The sequence below is a fragment of the Peromyscus maniculatus genome, chromosome 12 (assembly GCF_049852395.1).
Source record: "Peromyscus maniculatus bairdii isolate BWxNUB_F1_BW_parent chromosome 12, HU_Pman_BW_mat_3.1, whole genome shotgun sequence".
Classification (NCBI taxonomy): Eukaryota; Metazoa; Chordata; class Mammalia; order Rodentia; family Cricetidae; genus Peromyscus; species Peromyscus maniculatus.
The window spans coordinates 39668938-39689598 of NC_134863.1; the positions used below are offsets into that span (position 1 = coordinate 39668938).

At 41.1% G+C, this 20661-nt stretch overlaps 4 protein-coding genes across 6 annotated transcripts in view; 1 reads left to right on the plus strand and 3 right to left on the minus strand.

Moving 5' to 3' along the window:
* Window positions 1–5747: 5747 nt before the first annotated feature.
* On the minus strand, window positions 5748–7428 carry LOC102905035 (resistin-like gamma). The gene is made up of 3 exons (XM_042259397.2): window positions 7117–7428; window positions 6565–6645; window positions 5748–6025 (listed from the first exon to the last, which is right to left on the minus strand). Exons 1-3 carry the CDS (start codon window positions 7241–7243, stop codon window positions 5898–5900), a joined length of 336 nt encoding a protein of 111 aa, XP_042115331.1. The 5' UTR covers window positions 7244–7428; the 3' UTR covers window positions 5748–5897.
* A 2348-nt stretch (window positions 7429–9776) lies between these two features.
* On the plus strand, window positions 9777–12322 carry LOC102919209 (resistin-like alpha). Of its 2 annotated transcripts, none has more exons than XM_006989975.4 (4): window positions 9777–9983; window positions 10839–10987; window positions 11458–11538; window positions 12050–12322. In XM_006989975.4, the coding sequence occupies exons 2-4, from the start codon at window positions 10864–10866 to the stop codon at window positions 12175–12177; spliced, it is 333 nt and encodes a 110-aa protein (XP_006990037.1). In that variant the 5' UTR covers window positions 9777–9983; window positions 10839–10863; the 3' UTR covers window positions 12178–12322. The 2 variants fall into 2 exon arrangements, with proteins under 2 accessions (XP_006990037.1, XP_076405049.1); XM_076548934.1 differs by lacking the exon at window positions 9777–9983 and adding an exon at window positions 10554–10676.
* A 4808-nt stretch (window positions 12323–17130) lies between these two features.
* LOC102919826 (resistin-like gamma) lies at window positions 17131–18634 on the minus strand. Its single transcript, XM_042259404.2, has 3 exons — window positions 18503–18634; window positions 17952–18032; window positions 17131–17408 (listed from the first exon to the last, which is right to left on the minus strand). The coding sequence occupies exons 1-3, from the start codon at window positions 18627–18629 to the stop codon at window positions 17281–17283; spliced, it is 336 nt and encodes a 111-aa protein (XP_042115338.1). The 5' UTR covers window positions 18630–18634; the 3' UTR covers window positions 17131–17280.
* Window positions 18529–20661, minus strand: part of Dzip3 (DAZ interacting zinc finger protein 3) — an 88269-nt gene continuing 86136 nt past the window's right edge. Inside the window, exon 32 of one of the 2 annotated variants that reach the window (XM_042259401.2) lies at window positions 18529–18652. In XM_042259401.2, coding sequence (XP_042115335.1) covers window positions 18626–18652 — 27 coding nt within the window. In that variant the 3' untranslated portion in view covers window positions 18529–18625. Of the gene's footprint in view, window positions 18653–20039; window positions 20118–20661 lie in introns of those variants that run through there. The other variant, XM_076548939.1, reaches the window with a different exon arrangement.

Genomic DNA, 20661 nt, shown 5'->3' on the forward strand with positions numbered 1-20661 from the left:
GGCCATGTGTTGAAACACCATGCTTTGCTTTGTTTCCTGTTGAGGTCACGACTCTATGGCTTTCTTCATAGAGTTTGCTCTCAGCATCCTTTACTTACAGTAGCAGAAATAGTGGGCAGTAGTCCATCGCTTCAATACCAGTGACCCAAGTTCAAGTTCTGAAACCCACATGGTAGAAGGAGAGAAAAAATTAGCAAGTTGTTCTCTGATTTTAATACATGCACCATGGCACTTGCATACCCCCTCCACAGGCACAAAATAAAGTAAGTGGGGAAAAGTGACAGGGAACCTTATTGGCCAGAACCCTCGCTGAAAACCTGCATCACTCTTCTGCTCATATGAATCAGTCAGTCACTGCAAGAGCAAGACACTTGGTAGCTGTGTGCCACCGGATGCATTAGGTAACTTCTTTACATTCTAGTTTCCTCTTCTGTAAAATGAAAAAACTAACACTGCTTACCTCTTAAGATAAAAGTGGAGAGTTAAGAAAACACTAACATTGTAACTGCTCAAGACTGGTTGGGAGGGACAGCAAAGAAAAAAATAGGTAGGGAAAATAGGACCTGGTGCTGTGAGGAGTTGACAGGGTAAGCTGCACTGCTGAACAAAGCTAAGCTTCTGTAGAGACCCCTGAGAAGCAGGGATGCCCCAGAAGATTACTATGCTTCAGAATCACTGACAGTGTAGCACAGAGCTTCAGAGGTCGGGAGGATAGATGCTTCTTAGAAGTGTGGGCTGTCACAAGTTCAGCCTCTCCCCTCTCCAAACAAACAAGCACGCCGGCAGTACCTGTGATCTAAGACAGCTGGAGAGGATGGAGTTTTCAAAAAGTGCAAGAGAGAGTTTCTAGCCAGTGTCCTTTGCTCTGGTTCTCTGCTTTTGTGTGTGTGTGTGTGTGTGTGTGTGTGTGTGTGTGTGTGTGTGTGTGTGTGTGTGTCTCGGTGGGAGTAGGGCTATCTTCCTGCCCTTTTCTTTGCATCTCTCAATTTTCTTCTATCCATCTCCACTTGTAGAAGCTGCCAAGTTTGAAAACATCTCTCATTATGAGCCCTTTAGTTACTGATTCAACAAGGAAAAGCAGTAAACATATGAGATGATGAATGATTATGGGTTGTCATCTGCTTGCCTAGCATGACATTGCTCTCAACTCATTCTCTCTATGGGGAGTAACAACAGTGCACGTCCCACTTACAAACTGGAGGACCTGCCATAGCATGGGACATCATCTTACATGATCAGTCCAAAAAACAAGGGTCCTGGACAGTTTTAAGCCTGGTTTTTCTTTCTTCACTTTTTAAACTGGCATATATTTATTGCATATAGTGATGAATTTTGTTATGGACTTTTCATTCAAATATATTATATATTTTGACCATGTTGGCCCCTGCTCTAAAAAGTAGAGACATAGACTTAAACCTGGATTTGTTTTTGTTTTTGTTTTTGTTGTTGTGTGCTTGTTTTAACTTTAGAAGCATACTCTCAGAAAGCCAAAGCAGATTTCTCTTATGGTCTGACTTAGGTGACCCTCTAGTCTGTGTAACTTCACCTTATCCAGAGATGTTTAAGAAATAGAATATTTGGCCAAGAAAGGTGTGAGTTCCATTACTGTGTCTAATACATATTTATTCTCCTAGGCAGGGTACCCTACAACCCTGAAATAAATCAGACTTTTGTTAACACACAAGACAAGAAATTGGCCATACAGTCATCAGTTATGTTAACCCGACCTACAAAGTCTGACTTCCACTTTTACTATTGCTGACCTCTGGCCTCCATCTTCATCTTCTATATTTTCTTTCTCAGAGGTACTGACTATAAACAGATAGGAATCTTGTTGATACTGTGGGACCCAAACATCTGTTAAAACCATATCTGCTGCCCTATGGTCAAGACTAGGGTAGAAGAGGAGGCACAGAAAGTAAGAGAAGAAGCTGACCTGGACTCAGAATTGGACTTGTACACTAACTAATTTGTTCATGCTGAGTAGGAAGTAGGAGGGTGAGTGTAATGTATAGGAATGCAGACATGACCAGAGTGAAGTGAGCAAGGGTTAGAAATGAATTCAGAAGTATATTCAGGGGCCACAGAATACAGACTTTTGTTAGCCTTCCTCAAATAAGTAGGACATAATTTTTCAAATATCTTCACTAGAGCAGTGGTTCTCAACCTTCCCAATACTGCTACCCTTTAATATAGTTGTTCATCTTTGTGGTGACCCCAGCCATACAATTATTTCATTGCTAATTCATAACTGTAATTTTGCTACTGATATGAATCTGATATGCAGGATATCTGATATGGGACTGCCAGAAGAGTCATGACCCACAGGTTGAGAACAACTGCACTAGAGTTAGAATAATTGAGACAAAATAATGCATGGTCTATTTTATATTTTAAAATACTCAATTGAGTTGCTATAAATAAGAACAAAGAACTATGATTCCAATGATTAACAGTATGGCAGTGAATAGAAGTTTTTAAAAACATTTTGATAAATAATTAACAAATAGACTGTTGCTATGGAAAGAACAATAAAGGACAAACTTAAATTCAAGGGCAACCGATGACTCAGATAATCGCCCCCTTGGCTTTCACACATGCATACATCTCTGTGGAAAATTGAAGGGTGATCTGATAGCCTTTAGGTGTGCCTTTGGGGACAGTATGTTCTGGAGGTAGCTCTGAACACTTATGACTGCTAAGATAAAGGCTGACACTCTCAGTAACCCTGCTCTGCATTAAAACATACCAAACTGTTAAAGAACGTTCTCATTTCTCAGTAAAAGATGTCTTTATACTATCTGTACCAGGGTGTCTATGTATCTATCTGCCCTTGGTCATTTCTCTTCTCTTCCAGAAACTCCAAGTTTCACCTTTAGCTGCACAGGCTGCAGCAATACAGTATACCTATGAATGCATTTTTAAATGGAGGATATAAGTAATTTATATATTCATAGATATATCACAGCATCTAATTGAATTTCTATTTTTTATGGTTATTAGCTTTAAGAAATACATTGTCATTAGTCAATAAACACAGGAAGAGAATATTCTTATTGTAGTGATGGTGAATATATTTAAATTCCTCTTGGGTTCTCAATATTTATTTTTTAAAATCATTTTTGAAGTTGGTGAAAATGTTTTCCCATAAAGAACTCAAGAAACTAGACATCAACAAACCAAATAATCCAATTAAAAATGGGATACAGATCTAAACAGGGAATTCTCAGCAAAGGAATCTCACATGGCAAAGAAACACTTAAAGGAGGTGGTGGCACATGCTTTTAATCCCTGCACTTGGGAGGCAAAGGCAGGTGGATCTGTGAGTTCAAGGCCAGGCTAGTCTATAGAGTGAGTATCAGGATAGGCAGGGCTACAAAGAAAAACCATGTCCTGAAAACACGACAACAAAAATGTTCAACATCCTTAGCTATCAGGGAAATGAAAATCAAAATGAATCCATCTTATACCTGACCAAATGGTTAAGGTCAAAAACACATAACTGACATCTCATGCTGATGAGATGTGGAGGCAAGGGGAATACTCCTCCATTGCTAGTGGGAGTGCAAACTTGTACAGCCACTTTGGAAATCAATATGGCAGTTTCTCAGAAAATTTGGAATGGATCTACCTCAAGACCCAGCTATACCACTCATAACCATATACCCAAAGGGCATTCCATCGTACCGCAGGACACTTGCTCAACTATGTTTAAAGCAGCTTTATTCATAAAAGCCAGAAACTGGAAACAATTTAGTTGTCCTTTGACAAGGAATAGATGAAGAAAATATATATTTGCATAATGGAGTATTACTCAGCTCTTAAAAAAAAATAACATCATGAAAGTTGCAGGCTAATGGATGGAACTAGAAAAAGATCATTCTGAGTTCCATCTGACCCAGAAGAACAAACATGGTATGTACTCACTTATAAGTGGATGCTAGCTGTAAAAGATAACCATGCTACAAATCCACAGAACCAGGGAGGCTAAGTAACAAGGAGGGCTCAAGAGGGGACACATGGATCTCCCTGAGAAGGGGAAACAGAATAAATTTCACTGGTGGATTGGGGAACGTGTGGGCATGGGAACCGAAGGGGTGTGGTTGGGGGGGGGGTGAGAGAGTACTAGGAGAGATGACTGAAATTGGGGGACTTTGGGGAGGCAAGGTAGAAACCTAGTGCAATGAAAACTCCCAGGAATCTATGAGGGTGACCCTAGTGAAGCCTCCTAGTAATGAGGGATACAGAGTCTGAACAGGCCACCTTGTGTAACCAGGCAAGTCATCCAGTGGAGAGATTCGGACACCAAGTAAGGCACAACCTTCTACCTGCAATTAGTCCTGCCTGTAAGATGTGCTGGGGTAGAAGCATTGCAGAAATTGTGGGAGTGACCAACCAATGACTGTTTCAACTTGAGACCCATGCCACAAGAGGGATCCCATGCCTGACATGCATGGAGGGCCAGGAACCTTAGTGGATAGTGCAGAGACTTAGCATAGAATAAAGTACAGCCAGGGGGAAAAAAAGGAAATGAAATGATTACTAAGGATACCCTGCTGTACTCATAGACCAGAGCTTAGCATAATTGTCATCAGAGGGGCTTCATCCATCAACAGATAGGAGCAGATGCAGAGACCCACACTAAACATTAGGTGGAGCTTGGTTAATCTTGCAGAAGGGGAGGAAGGAGCTAGAGAAGTCAAGGACATCACAAGAAAACCCACAGAATCCACTAAGAAGGGATCATAAGGTCTCACAAGACTGAACCAACAGTCTGGGTGCCTGCATGGGTCTGACTGCATCCTTTGCATGTATGTTATAGTTGTGCAGCTTGGTGTTCTCATGGGCCTCCTATCAGTGAAAACAATGGCTGTGTCTGGCTCTTTTGTGTGAATTTGGAACCCTTTTCCTCCTACTGGGTTGCCTCAGCCAAGTTTCATATGAGGGCATATGTCTGGTCTTATTGTAATTTGCTGTACTGTGTTTGGTTGATATCCCTAGGAGGCCTACCCTTTAGTGAGTGAAACAGAGAAGTAGATCTGGGGGAGAAAAGTAGGGGTGCTTATGAGGAGAGGAGGTGGGGAAACTGTGGTCAGGATGTAATACATGAGAGAAGAATAAATAAAAAGAAAAATCATTCTTGGTAATCCAAAGTTGTAACTGAATTATAGTTTTATTCAGGACCATGAAGACCAAAAATTCAATTCCATCAACTTAAGACACAGTCACTTCCAAGTCCTTGGGTTACTTACTTGCTTATTTTTTGTTTGGAATTCTGTAGTTTTTACACCCAGAAAAATGTATAGTAAGACTCAGTGGCATGTGAGAGATGTGTCTTTATGTTGTTACTCAAAAGAAAGCAACAGGGAAGGAAGTCACCTTGATGAATGCCATCTTGGGTACTTGAGTAAGAAAGAGTACATGTGTGTACTAAAAGGTTAGAAATTATTTTCCATTTCCTCTTGCCTATGTGCAAAGTTCTCCTGCACATGGGTTAGAGTTCACTGTTCCAGCTGGTGAGCTCCATCAAGTGCATGGTATTTGATTTACTATATTTCATGCCAAACAATGTACTCAATACTTTCTGTTAAAAATGAGGGAATAGGAGAAGTGGAGAATCAATCCCTTTCCCATCCTTCCCTAATCACAAATCTCACATGCCATACTGAGATGTAATGTGAAGTACTGAAAATGTTTTCTAGCGAGAGATTTCCCAAGTTAGGGGTAATAACATAAAAGACATAACATAGGCAGGTGAAAATTTGTCTTTATTTTTCAAGAAGCAGGATTACTGGGTAATATGAATTCATTAAGGGGACATGAGCCAGGTGTCCAAGTTGAGACTGAGGTTTTGTTATAGTTGTCATTTCAAAACTGGGTTCTCAGCCTCTTCCTTCTCAGGCCAGTTGGCAGCAGCGAGCGGTAGTCCAGTCTAGGACTGAACACTGACAGTGGCAAGTATTTCCATTCCGGATATCCCATGATCCACAGCCATAGCCACAAGCACAGCCAGTGACAGCCATCCCTGCATAGTCATGTGAGACATAAAAGCCTTTAGACTGCAAGAAATGGAAGGTCCCTAACTGTCCTTTCTTCTTAGGAGGCGCATAGGTAGATCTAGGTTTTGTAGGGCATAAAGCTCTTCAAACTTCAGAATTCTCTTCAAGCAAATGAAATGCAAAAATTACTTAAATTGAATGACTTGGAAGGTGGATTTCACTGTCTTTCAGTAGATGGCAATTTCACCCCTGGTCTGGCCCCCTGCTCACTAATATATGGGATAGATTAGAAAATAAAGGAAGGCCATATCCATGACTGGACAATCAAGAGACAAGAAGGGCGGGCATGTGTGGGCACACAGAGGTTACAGGAAGAGCAGAACCCTAGAGTCCTTCAGCAGCATCCTCAAGGTAATGAACAACTAGGAAGGGATGTCTAGGCACCTGGCACTATGCCTCAGCTCCATAGAAACAGAAAGCTGAGTTAGGAGAAGGCAGTATTAGGAATTGATGGCTTGGACACAGGGATACCTTATTCACAAATTGTCCTCAAGGAGATACTCACCAGCAGGACAGGAGGCTAGTCTGCCTCTAGCGTTCACACTAGTGCAGGAGAGAGTCCTAGTCACAGTGGAGGTACACTCACCTGAGTAAGAGGAAAACAGTGATATTGCCCATGATCTTTCTCACATTCCCTTATAAGTCCTCTTCTATCTTGGGGGTGTCACTGTTTCCACAAGTAATCCACTCACTAACTTTTAAGATTTAGTTTCTTCATTTGTGAAGAGAAAGTAGTAGAAAGTAAAGTGTTCTTACCTCCTAAAGTGGCTATGAAAATTAAACAAACTAACTAAAAGTTTAACATTATACCTGTTTCATAATATGTTCAAAAAATACAGGACCTATGCTCCTTTTCTTCATCATCATCAAGAACACTGATCTCCTACCTAAGGGTTCAAAAGGGTAGCGTACTGAAGAAATCCCTGGCCAGGAAGGCAGGGATGAAGTGGACTGAACAGGGGTTGAGATCTCAGAGTGGGGTACAAGGGATTTTAGGTTTTATCAACCTTCAGCACGAGCAAGGATTAGGCTATGGTTTCTCCTACTCATCTCATACCTCCACAGTTGAGAAGTTTCTTGATCTTTTTCTCCAGGAGAGAATCTAAAGTCTCCTCAGTATTCACTGGGATCATCAGGTGAAGAATGGAGATGATGATGATAAGGGAGCAAATTGTAGTCTTCATTTTTGAACGTCAGTGTCTAGAGGCTGGAAGAAAAAGGCAGAGAAGATGAGATCACTGAGGCCTGGGGTAGCGAGCTGGGAGGGATAGGAGGAGACAGTTCTACTCTGGGGATAATAGAGAGGGAAGAACAAAGCAACCATGCTGCAAGTGTTCTACCTGTTTGGAGAAGTAAAGAGGGTTCCTAACAGAGAAGATTCACTCACAAAAATCAGTCAGGTTTCCAAGGTCGGCCAAGCAAGGATGCTTTTACAATCTTGTGCAATTATCAGCCTGGCTACTCATAATATATGAAACACACAATCCTCCACCTCTACCATGTAAATACTTCCCATAGTTTCAAAGAACTCTGGCAGCTGAGGCGTAGTTTTTAGCAATTTCCTCTGAATTAGAACATTCCCTCAAGGTCCTGTGGAGAGGTTCTTGAGTCTCAATTGGTATACACACTGCACATGGCTGGAAAATCCCAAACTTGTGTGCTCTCAAAGTGTTTCCTAAATGCCCCTACCTAGTGTTATAGGACCAGCTAATAAGTCCATAAATTTTAACTCCTGTTCCTAGTTTATATCTGTCTCAACAGGTTTCCACTTGGCTGACAGACACACCCAAGCACCATTTGCTGGAGACAACCTACTCCAAAAGACTGTGAGCCCTAGATTTGCTAAAGAAAAGCTGACATGGACCAATCCACTAGATATAAATGCCATCTCTTCAGCTGGTCAATGAACCAGATGCTTCTAAATTCCCTCCTTGCCTTTGACTAATATTCTAGTCTTTTGGGGCCCTGACAACAATGTCCCAACACCAACAGGAAATAATTACAGAAGCAAACATGTCGCCCTTGTTTCACTGCCCCTGGAATGTTAGACCAAAAGGGAATTTCTTGTCACAGGAAACCTGAGATAAAATAATAACTGGTCCCCATTCTCATTTCCAAGTTCCTTCAGGGTAAGAAACTCTGTCAGCCATCACAGGGCTTTTGGCCCTTGTGCTCCTACTAATTGTTGTTGGCTTTTATGTCAATGATGCCTTAACTAAATGATTCTTATCTGGGTACCATTAAACTAATGATACTAGATCCCAATATCAACCCCCAAACTAAAGCAATGATACACTTGCAGATGGCAACAACCTAATAAGAGGAGGCTCACTTTGATGTTGATAATGTCAAATGGTCTCTGTTTGAAACAACCTCTACATGTCTATATGAACCTCTGTAGTCTCACTCAGAATCCATGGGAGCTAGCTCCCTGATCCCACTGGAGGTTACCTGATGGATATATACTTGTGACTTGATCCCCTATTTTAATGTTCAAATTTTAGATAAAAGCAAACAAACAAAAAACATCTTATGTCCTGGTTCAATTAATCACCAAAATAATCTACTACCCTGATGATAAAGTCTTTTACCAAAAAGAAACTTCTCTAAGATTGGAGATATATACTACTCAATGGGGTAATGAAAGGACCATAACAGGCTGCTCAGTCTTCTCTCAGAGATCAGGCATCAATTTCAGCTTCCTGAGACTGAGAAAGCAGTTTCTGAGAGGGCCATGAACAAAGACAATTAATCCCTGATGTCCCTACCAGCAGGGACAGGGAGATAGGACACACCAAGCCTGGGCCACTGAGCCAGGCCCCATAGTCTGTATGTAGTAGGCCAGCCAGCCTTCATAGTAGCTCAAGGACAAGGCCTAGTACTTGTCCAGGACTGCCCCAAAATGGATAACTGTAACCCCCAACTAACCCTAGCCAATTCAAAGTTACTTACATGATTGCTACTTGCATAAACCAATCCTGCGTCTGTTCCTGTGTAGTCTGTAGACCCCAAGACACTGCTTTACTCCCTATAAATACCTTGCCCTTTTGCTACTTGGAGTCTCTCCTGATCTGCTGCTGCATCAGACTGATGGAGAGGCCTGGGGTAACTCTCAACAGTAAAAAGACTCTTTGCTTTTGCATTGGATTTGGTCTCTTGATGGTCTTTGGGGGACTCTAGGTACAACATTTTGTAGAGTAAATTGAGATTCCTCAAACCAATGTGAGAGCAAGACAAACTCTATTTTAAAGAAAATTCCATTTCAAACAGCACTTGGCCAGGAGCTGAACTTTCTTCCAGTAAAGAACCTCAAACAGATCCAAGAAAAATCACAAACAGCTAGGGCATAGGTCAAAAGGTACCCTACCAGGATGGACTGGACAATGAGTAATTTAGATTAACAAGATCTATTGGCCCTAAATATTCTAAGACATCGTCAGCAGGCTCCAAATATCCTTCTGATAACTCTTATGGTTGAAAAATTCCTCTGGAACCCAACCAGGGGATTCAAAGTTTACATACCCTCACCCAAGCCACTTAGCAGAAAAGGTTCCCAAGAACTGACTCACCAGAAGCTCAGAAGTAGTTCCAGGGCCTGACAAGATGAAATGCTTAAAGAGACTGTGGGATAGTTGACCTGGACACCCTTAATATGTACAAGCACACTCTAGTGACATGAATGCATTCCATACATCTTAATAGTCCAGGTGTCTGCTTGTAGGCTTGTACCACCCTGCCTGTGGTTTTTCCCTTTAAAAACCCTGCACTCTGAGAACTCAGGGCTGTCCTCCTCCACCTGCTGTCTCAGACTGCTGGAATAAGGATCAAGCCTGAGCTGGTAATCAATAAAACCCCGTGCTTGTGTGTTTGCATCGGATATTGGCTCTGTGGTGGATTTGCTCTGAAGTCTCACGACAATAAGAGGTATGCTTACACCACGTGGAAAAAAGTCTCAGCATCCATTTTAGAGACATGAGGCCACTCTGTCCTAACAGCTTTAGTGCTTTTTTGTTATATTCTTGTACCGAGTGTGTTGTGTGAGACTTTTTTTAGGATTCAGAACACATTCTCTGTTTGTCTGTCTCTCTCTCTCCTTTGTGTGTGTGTGTGTGTGTGTGTGTGTGTGTGTGTGTGTGTGTGTGTGTGTGTGTGTTAATTTCAAGAGTTGGGAAATATGATTGCAGCTTCATTACTGAAACTCTCACACCAGAATGTTTTACAATTCCCTGATACTGAATCTTTAGAACTCTCTGCAAATTTTCCAGGTACCTCCATGGGACCAAGAGTCTTCCCTTAGCAGTTCAGATTGGCAGAGTTAACAGCTGATTGCTTCTCCTATAAATTTGTGGAGGGATGTGAGTCTTGTAAGTTTCAGCTAATTCAGAGAAGCTATGAAGATGAACTTCCTCAGATTCATGAAGCCCATCTCTTTTACTTTAGCCAAGTGTCTTAATTCACATGAATTTGTCATACAAGACACCTGGACTGTTAAGATGTCGGAAAGCATTCATGTCACTAGAGTGTCCTTGTACATATTAAGGGTGTCCAGGTCAACTATCCCACAGTCTCTTTAAGCATTTCATCTGGTCAGGCCCTGGAACTACTCCTGAGCTTCTGGTGAGTCAGCTCTTGGGAACCTTCTCTGCTTCTCTAAGTGGCTAAAACAGTTACAGTCTACTTACTTCAGTTGCTTCCTCTCTTCTCTCTCCAGAATATTTCCTTTCTCTCACAGCCATGCTTGAAAGCACAGATCTCATCTTCTTTGTTTTTTCCTTCCAGGCCCAGGACATTGACTTTCAACAGGATGAAGACTACAACTTGCTCCCTTCTCATCATCATCTCACTTCTCCAGCTGATGATCCCAGTGAACACTGAGGAGACCTTAGACTCCATCATAAAGAAGCTCAAGGAAGCTCTCAGCGATGGAGGTATGAAATGACTAGGAGAAACAATAGATTAATTCTTGTTCCTGCTGTCTGTTGATAAACCAAAAATCCCTTGTCCTTCACACTGAGATCTCAACCTCTGTTCAGTCCACTTCATCCCTGCCTCCCTGACTAGGGCTCTACTCAGTAGACTACCCTTTTGTACTCTTAGATAAGAACTCAATGTTCTTGATGATGTTGAAGAAAAGGAGCATAGGTCATATATTTTATGAACACATCATGAAACAGGTGTAATATTAAGCTTTTAGTGAATTTGTGTAATTTTCATAACTACATTATGAAGTAAGTGTTGTTTACTTCTATTATTTTCTTTTCACAAATGAAGAAACTAAATCTTAAAAGTTAGTGAGAGGACTACTTATGGAAACCGTGATACACCAAAGACAGAAGAGGAATTTTTAAAAATTCGTATGCAAAGATAATGGGCAATATCACTTATTTATCTTATTCAGGTAACCATCCCTCTACTGTGACCCATACACTCTCCTGCACTAGTGTGAAGGCTTCAGGCAACCTAGCCTCCTGTTCTGCTGGTGAGTAACTCCTCAAGGAGAATTGGTGAATAGGGTGTCCGTGTGTTCACCCCATCAATTTCCTAATACCATCTTCTCCTAACTCAGGTTTCTAATGCCATGGAGATGAGGTGTAGTTCCAGGAGATTAGACATCACTTCCAGGTTTTCAGTCCTTAAGGATGCTATTTGTTCACCTTGTCACATCTTCCTTCATGTCCACATATGACCGCCTTCCTAGACCTAAACTGTGTGGTCATTTATATGGCTCTCTTAGTTTCCCATTCTATTCCCTTGTAGTGGTAGAAGAGGAGCCAACACAGATGTGAATTTTCCATCAATTGAAAAACAGTGAAACTACAAGTCTTTTCATTTAAATGAGTATTTTCTTTAAGAAAATTCTCAAAACAGATTTACTTTTATGATCCACAAAATGTATCTCTATGCATGAGCTTTCTAGGGAGAACAGTTAGGGACTCTGCATTTCTTTTGGTCCAAGGTCTCTGATGTCTTTATCTCACATAACCATGCAGGGATGATTGCTACTGGATGTTCTTGTGGCTTTGCCTGTGGATCATGGAACATCCAGAATGAAAATGTTTGCCACTGCCTGTGTCCAATTATTGACTGGACTCTTGCCCGCTGCTGCCAACTGTCCTGAGAATGAGGAGACTGAGAATCTAGTTTTGAAATGATGATTTTAAAACAACTATGATCTCTCCCAGAAAGCCTGACTGATTGTCCCTGTACTGAATTCCTATTACACAGTATTCCTGCTTCTTAAATAATAAAGAGAGATTTGCACTAATCTATTTTTATGTCTCAATGTTATTACTACTGTCTTGTGGTGTCTAATGCTAGAAAACATATTCAGAATCTCAATGATTTCATCTCACTGTATCCGAGATGGATGATCAGAAAAGATACAGAAAGAGTGGGAACAATGGACCTCCACCATCCAATTTTCCCCAATTTTAATAAAAAAACTATAAGTATATTGGATGGAATGAAATACAGAGAAGTGGCGTAGCCTGCTTTTATGAGAACCAACATCTACAACAGTGAGATTTGGAAGACTGCAAAGTATGGGCAGATGCAGAAAATTTAAAATAACTATGTTCTAACTTTTCAGCATGTATGAAATCTCCTTCCAATTCAAGTGCCTCTGATGGCTTTAAGGTGACTTCTTTCCCAATCACATGTCTCACCTATATCAAAAGAACATCACGGTCTTCACCTGTCACTGAGAATTACAATATTGCCTCTCACTGGGGCATTAAAAACTTACAGAATTCCAAAGCAAAAAATAAATAAAATATTTATGATAATGTTAAGAAAGTAAACAAGTGATTGGGCATTAAGTATCCTGTAATTTTGGGGACTTCCAATTTTGAGTCTTCACAGGAGTATAAAATTTATGGGTCAACTTTAGACTACCAAAATAATTTTAAGTAATTAATAGTGGTATGGTTATTGGTAACTTAAACCAAATAAAATAAATTGAGTATAACTACACTAAAAATCTTCTCTTTCCATCTTAATTATGGCAGTAGGTTCTTCAAAGCTAAAACTCATGAAGAATCTACTTTTTATATCTAAAACTCACATCATCTAGTCAGACATCCCAGTGTATGCTAGTAATCCCAGTGTTGAAATGGCATAGACAGGCAGATTCCTGGGACTTACTGCCTAGACAGAGTAACTGAATTGACAAGTGTCAGTCAAAGTGAGAGACCCTGGTTGACAGAACCTGAGGAAAATGTCACAGCTGACTTCTGGCCTGATCATATATGTACACACATGCACATAAACACACACAAACACACACACACACACACACACACACACACACACACACACTTACAGAGACACATACAGACATACATACACAGAGACAGACAGATAGATAGATAGATAGATAGATAGATAGATAGATAGATAGATAGATGAGAGAGAGAGAGAGAGAGAGAGAGAGAGAGAGAGAGAGAGAGAGAGAGAGAGAGAGAGGAGTTCTCTCTTGAAGGAGAGAACAGTGGTTCTCAACCTTTCCAATACTGCTACCCTTAAATGTAGTTGTTCTTATTTTCGTTGACCCAGGCATACAATTATCTCATTGCTAATTCATAACTGTAATTTTGCTACTGATATGAATCTGATATGCAGGATATCTGATATGGGACTCCCAGAAGGGTCATGACCCACAGGTTGAGAACACCTGCACGAGAGTTAGAATAATTGAGACAAAATAATGCATGGTCTATTTTATATTTTAAAATACTCAATTGAGTGGCTATAAATAAGAACAAAGAACTATGATTCCAATGATTAACAGTATGGCAGTGAATAGAAGTTTTTAAAAACATTTTGATAAATAATTAAGAAATAGACTGTTGCTATGGAGAGAATAATAAAGGACAAACTTAAAATTAAGGGCAACCTGTGATCAGATAATCACCCCCTTGGCTTTCACACATGCATGCATCTCTGTGGAAAATTGAAGGGTGATCTGATAGCCTTTAGGTGTGCCATTGGGGACAGTATGTTCTGGAGGTAGCTCTGAACACTTATGACTGCTAAGATAAGGGCTGACACTCTCAGTAACCCTGCTCTGCATTAAAACATACCAAACTGTTAAAGAAAGTTCTCTTTTCAAAGTAAAAGGTGTCTTTATAATATCTGTACTAGGGTGTCTATGTATCTATCTGCCCTTGGTCATTGCTCTTCTCTTCCAGAAACTTCAAGTTTCATCTTTAGCTGCACAGGCTTCAGCAATACAGTATACCTATGAATGCATTTTTAAATGGAGGATATAAGTAATTTATATATTCATAGATATATCACAGCATCTAATTGAATTTCTATTTTTTATGGTTATTAGCTTTGAGAAATACATTGTCATTAGTCAATAAACTGGAAGAGAATATTCTTATTGTAGTGATGGTGAATATATTTAAATTCTTCTTGGTTTCTCAATATTTATTATTTAAAATCATTTTTGAAGTTGGTGAGAATCTTTTCCCATAAAGAACTCAAGAAACTAGACATCAACAAACCAAATAATCCAAATAAAAATGGGTACAGATCTAAACAGGGAATTCTCAACAAAGGAATCTCACATGGCAAAGAAACACTTAAAGGAGGCGGTGGCACATGCTTTTAATCCCTGCACTTGGGAGGCAAAGGCAAGTAGATATGTGAGTTCAAGGCCAGCCTAGTCTATAGAGTGAGTATCAGGATAGGCAGGGCTACAAAGAAAAACCATGTCCTGAGAAAATGACAACAAAAAATGTTCAACATCCTTAGTTATCAGGGAAATGAAAATCAAAATGAATCCATCTTATACCTGACCAAATGGCTAAGGTCAAAAACACATAACTGACATCTCATGCTGATGAGATGTGGAGGCAAGGGGAATACTCCTCCATTGCTAGTGGGAGTGCAAACTTGTACAGCCACTTTGGAAATCAATATGGCAGTTTCTCAGAAAATTTGGAATGGATCTACCTCAAGACCCAGCTATACCACTCATAACCATATACCCAAAGGGCATTCCATCCTACTGCAGGACACTTGCTCAACTAGGTTTAAAGCAGCTTTATTCATAATAGCCAGAAACTGGAAACAATTTAGTTGTCCTTTGACAAGGACTAGATTAAGAAAATATATATTTGCATAATGGAGCATTACTCAGCTCTTTTAAAAAAAATAACATCATGAAAGTTGCAGGTTAATGGATGGAACTAGAAAAAGATCATTCTGAGTTCCATCTGACCCAGAAGAACAAACATGGTATGTACTCACTTATAAGTGGATGCTAGCTGTAAAGGATAACCATGCTACAAATCCACAGAACCAGGGAGGCTAAGTAACAAGGAGGGCTCAAGAGGGGACACATGGATCTCCCTGAGAAGGGGAAACAGAATAAATTTCACTGGTGGATTGGGGAACGTGTGGGCATGGGAACCGAAGGGGTGTGGCTGAGGGGGTGAGAGAGTACTAGGAGAGATGACTGAAACTGGGGGCCTTTGGGGAGGCAAGGTAGAAACCTAGTGCAATGAAAACTCCCAGGAATCTATGAGGGTGACCCTAGTGAAGCCTCCTAGTAATGAGGGATACAGAGTCTGAACAGGCCACCTTGTGTAACCAGGCAAGTCGTCCAGTGGAGAGATTGGGACACCAAGTAAGGCACAACCTTCTACCTGCAATTAGTCCTGCTTGTAAGATGTGCTGGGGTAGAAGCATTGCAGAAATTGTGGGAGTGACCAACCAATGACTGTTTCAACTTGAGACCCATGCCACAAGAGGGATCCCATGCCTGACACTGATGGAGGGCCAGGAACCTTAGTGGATAGCCCAGAGACTTAGCATAGAATAAAGCACAACCAGAAAAAAAAGGAAATGAAATGATTACTAATGATACCCTGCTATACTCATAGACCAGAGCTTAGCATAATTGTTGTCAGAGGGGCTTCATCCATCAACAGATAGGAGCAAACGCAGAGACTCACACTAAACATTAGGTGGAGCTTGGTTAATCTTGCAGAAGGGGCGGAAGGAGCTAGAGAAATCAAGGACATCACAAGAAAACCCACAGAATCCACTAAGAAGGGATCATAAGGTCTCACAAGACTGAACCAACAGTCTGGGTGCCTGCATGGGTCTGACTGCATCCTTTGCATGTATGTTATAGTTGTGCAGCGTGGTGTTCTCATGGACCCCCTATCAGTGAAAACAAGGGCTGTGTCTGGCTCTTTTGTGTGCATTTGGGACCCTTTTCCTCCTACTGGGTTGCCTCAGCCAAGTTTCATATGAGGGCATATGTCTGGTCTTATTGTAATTTGTTGTACCGTGTTTGGTTGATATACCTAAGAGGCCTACCCTTTAGTGAGTGAAACAGAGAAGTAGATCTGGGGGAGAAAAGCAGGGGTGCTTGTGAGGAGAGGAGGTGGGGAAACTGTGGTCAGGATGTAATACATGAGAGAAGAATAAATAAAAAGAAAAATCATTCTTGGTAATCCAAAGTTGTAACTGAATTATAGTTTTATTCAGGACCATGAAGGCCAAAAATTCAAGTCCATCAACTTAAGACACAGTCACTTCCAAGTCCTTGGGTTACTTACTTGCTTATTTTTTGTTTGGAATTCTGTAGTTTTTACACCCAGAAAAATGTATAGTAAGACTCAGTGGCATGTGAGAGATGTGTCTTTATGTTGTTATTCAAAAGAAAGCAACAGGGAAGGAAGTCACCTTGATGAATGCCATCTTGGGTACTTGAGTAAAAAGAGTACATGTGTGTACTAAAAGGTTAGAAATTATTTTCCATTTCCTCTTGCCTGTCTGCAAAGTTCTCCTGCACATGGGTTAGAGTTCACTGTTCCAGCTGGTGAGCTCCATCAAGTGCATGGTATTTGATTTACTATATTTCATGCCAAACAATGTACTCAATACTTTCTGTTAAAAATGAGGGAATAGGAGAAGTGGAGAATCAATCCCTTTCCCATCCTTCCCTAATCACAAATCTCACATGCCATACTGAGATGTAATGTGAGGTACTGAAAATGTTTTCTAGCGAGAGATTTCCCAAGTTAGGGGTAATAACATAAAAGACATAACATAGGCAGGTGAAAATTTGTCTTTATTTTTCAAGAAGCAGGATTACTGGGTAATATGAATTCATTAAGGGGACATTAGCCAGGTGTCCAAGTTGAGATTGAGGTTTTGTTATAGTTGTCATTTCAAAACTGGGTTCTCAGCCTCTTCCTTCTCAGGCCAGTTTGCAGCAGCGAGCGGTGGTCCAGTCTAGGACTGAACACTGACAGTGGCAAGTATTTCCATTCTGGATATCCCAGGATCCACAGCCATAGCCGCAAGCACAGCCAGTGACAGCCATCCCTGCATAGTCATGTGAGACATAAAAGCCTTTAGACTGCAAGAAATGGAAGGTCCCTAACTGTCTTTTCTTCTAAGGAGGTGCATAGGTAGATCTAGGTTTTGCAGGGCATAAAGCTCTTCAAACTTCAGAATTCTCTTCAAGCAAATGAAATGCAAAAATGACTTAAATTGAATAACTTGGAAGGTGGATTTCACTGTCTTTCAGTAGATGGCCATTTCACCCCTGGTCTGGCCCCCTGCCTACCAATATATGGGATAGATTAGAAAATAAAGGAAGGCCATATCCATGACTGGACAATCAAGGGACAAGAAGGGCGGGCATGTGTGGGCACGAACAAAGAGGTTACAGGAAGAGCAAAACCCTAGAGTCCTTCAGCAGCATCCTTAAGGTAACGAACAACTAGGAAGGGATGTCTAGGCACCTGGCACTATGCTCAGCTCCATGGAAACAGAAAGCTGAGTTAGGAGAAGGCAGTATTAGGGAATTGATGGCTTGGGCACAGGGATAACTTATTCACAAATTGTCCTCAAGGAGATACTCACCAGCAGGACAGGTGGCTAGTCTGCCTCTAGCGTTCACACTAGTGCAGGAGAGAGTCCTCGTCACAGTAGAGGTACACTCACCTGAGTAAGAGGAAAAAAGTGATATTGCCCATGATCTTTCTCACATTCCATCATAAGTCCTCTTCTATCTTGGGGGTGTCACTGCTTCCATAATAGTCCACTCACTAACTTTTAAGATTTAGTTTCTTCATTTGTGAAGAGAAAGCAGTAGAAAGTAAAGTGTTCTTACCTCCTAAAGTGGCAATGAAAATTAAACAAACTAACTAAAAGTTTAACATTATACCTGTTTCATAATGTGTTCATAAATTATAGGACCTATGCTCCTTGTCTTCATCATCATCAAGAACATTGATCTCTTACCTAAGGATTCAAAAGGGTAGAGTACTCAAGATATCACTGGTCAGGAAGGCAGGCATGAAGTGGACTGAACAGGGGGTGAGTTCTCAGAGTGGGGTACAAGGGATTTTAGGCTTTATCAACTGTCAGCACGAGCAAGGATTAGGCTATGGTTTCTCCTACTCATCTCATACCTCCACAGTTGAGAAGTTTCTTGATCTTTTTCTCCAGGAGAGAATCTAAGGTCTCCTCAGTATTCACTGGGATCATCAGTTGAAGAATGGAGATGATGATGAGAAGGGAGCAGATTGTAGTCTTCATTTTTGAACGTCAGTGTCTAGAGGCTGGAAGAAAAAGGCAGAGAAGATGAGATCACTGAGGCCTGGGGTAGCGAGCTGGGAGGGATAGGAGGAGACAGTTCTACTCTGGAGAGAGTAGAGAGGGAAGAACAAAGCAACCATGCTGCAAGTGTTCTACCTGTTTGGAGAAGCCAAGAGGGTTCCTAACAGAGAAGATTCACTCACAAAAATTAGTCAGGTTTCCAAGGTCAGCCAAGCAAGGATGCTTTTACAATCTTGTGCAATTATCAGCCTGGCTACCCATAATATATGAAACACACAACCCTCCACCTCCACCATGTAAATACTTCCCATAGTTTCAAAGAACTCTGGCAGCTGAGGCGTAGTTTTTAGCAATTTCCTCTGAATTAAAACATTCCCTCAAGGACCTGTGGAGAGGTTCTTGAGTCTCAATTGGTAAACACACTGCACATGGCTAGAAAACCCCAAACTTGAGTGTTCTCAAAGTGTTTCCCAAATGCCCCTACCTAGTGTTATAGGAGCAGCTAACCAATTGCCGAGGAAGGAGACTGACCAGCTGAGCTGCCTAGAGGAGAGCCTCCTACCTGTTTAGCTGCTTGCAAGTTGTACAGAGAGCTCCAGGCCCCCCATTGGACACCAGCTATGGTGAGTCCCTGAAGACTTTATGGCAGGCAGGGAAAAAATGATCCACGAAGTGACAAGAATGAAACTCAGCTCAGCCCAATTTTCTTGTAACCAGTGATAGACCAAGACTTCTAGAGTCTGGCCAGATCATTTCACTTTAGCCATATTTAAGCACAGCACAATTTTGAAAAAAGTAGTCAGATAAAAATTAACTCAGTCCTAAGTACACAACAGTTTAAGACATGTTTACATTGTGATTCTTTACAAAGTACATCTGGCTTCTTTTACAAGAATGGGTCCTATTGACTCAGAGATAGTGGCCAAAATTTAGGGTGTAGGGAGTTTGACTGAGGTAAACGTAACGCCTGTGGGTTTTGGGAATGGCCTGGCCCTAAGATAACATAGAAGTTACTTAGGCTGCTGTAAAACACAAGTGATCTCACTCATAGGGGTGGGTCTTATGGTCTAAAAGTAATGCTCAAGATTTAGGGGGGAAAGTCTTGAGTAAATAAAGCCATAAATTCTGGGAGATAAGGGCAGAGCCTCTCTGATCAGACAGCAAAGTAGCACCAGATTGTGAAGCAGCTATGCACCTCATTCTTTTGAAGAGATAAGCTATGTGTTTTAACTTTTCCGACTTCCCCAGTGCTTATCTCCATGCACAAGGTCCTCTGCTCTCTAAAATCACCTGTGCTCGGAAGGTCAGTTGCTTTTTATTCATCCCTTCTCCTGTAAGTAACCCCTCACCTAGATGCCTATAAAGAAGTCCAGTAACTTACTGACTCACCAAGCCGGACTTGGGTAGATTAGTTTTGTTGATCCAATATCAGTTCTCCCTAAGGATGAATAGTCATTCGTGTTTTTCCTTTTGAGAAAAAAAATTACAATTCATTTGATGCATGAGCAAGGATATGTTCATGAACCAAAGATGAGTTGGAATGCTGAGACATGCACCTGAACCTGATCTCTAAAAGGGTAGACATCCATGGCAGAAATCTTGATATAACTCCCTCTCCTCATATGGTATGGGGTTATATACCTTTTGCTATACTGGTGGTCTCATGGGCCTTGCTTTGGGTGATGAGATATACAATCATGGCTGTATCTTCTATCCAGAGAAAGAGTCTGGGTGGGTAGCCTGCAGGGGAAATCCAAATGGGGCTATCCTCCTCTATATGATATGGAGTGACATGCCTGCTTGAGGAGTGGGGCCTTCCATATGAAAACAGAGTTGACCCGAGAGTTAAAGATTGAGAACAATTTTTTTGGTCCCTGAGAATGAAAAGTAAGGGAAAAGAGTATCCATAAGCAGGGTCTGAGGTAGCATAACCACTTCTGTTTGTAGTAAAAAGTCGTATCATGCCAAGATGGCTAGTCAGTGAGGACTTGCCTTTGTAAGGTAGCAATTA

What these genes read in the sequence shown, in the direction of transcription:
- LOC102919209 (XM_006989975.4), top strand. Translation starts at nt 10,864, where the DNA reads ATGAAGACTACAACTTGCTCCCTTCTCATCATCATCTCACTTCTCCAG. An exon ending in GGAAGCTCTCAGCGATGGAG is followed by an intron (nt 10,988 to 11,457) that starts GTATGAAATGAC and finishes TATCTTATTCAG; the next exon opens with GTAACCATCCCTCTACTGTG. An exon ending in CCTAGCCTCCTGTTCTGCTG is followed by an intron (nt 11,539 to 12,049) that starts GTGAGTAACTCC and finishes ATAACCATGCAG; the next exon opens with GGATGATTGCTACTGGATGT.
- LOC102919826 (XM_042259404.2), bottom strand. Translation starts at nt 18,629, where the DNA reads ATGAAGACTACAATCTGCTCCCTTCTCATCATCATCTCCATTCTTCAA. An exon ending in GAAACTTCTCAACTGTGGAG is followed by an intron (nt 18,033 to 18,502) that starts GTATGAGATGAG and finishes CCTCTTACTCAG; the next exon opens with GTGAGTGTACCTCTACTGTG. An exon ending in ACTAGCCACCTGTCCTGCTG is followed by an intron (nt 17,409 to 17,951) that starts GTGAGTATCTCC and finishes ATGACTATGCAG; the next exon opens with GGATGGCTGTCACTGGCTGT.
- LOC102905035 (XM_042259397.2), bottom strand. Translation starts at nt 7,243, where the DNA reads ATGAAGACTACAATTTGCTCCCTTATCATCATCATCTCCATTCTTCAC. An exon ending in GAAACTTCTCAACTGTGGAG is followed by an intron (nt 6,646 to 7,116) that starts GTATGAGATGAG and finishes CCTCTTACTCAG; the next exon opens with GTGAGTGTACCTCCACTGTG. An exon ending in ACTAGCCTCCTGTCCTGCTG is followed by an intron (nt 6,026 to 6,564) that starts GTGAGTATCTCC and finishes ATGACTATGCAG; the next exon opens with GGATGGCTGTCACTGGCTGT.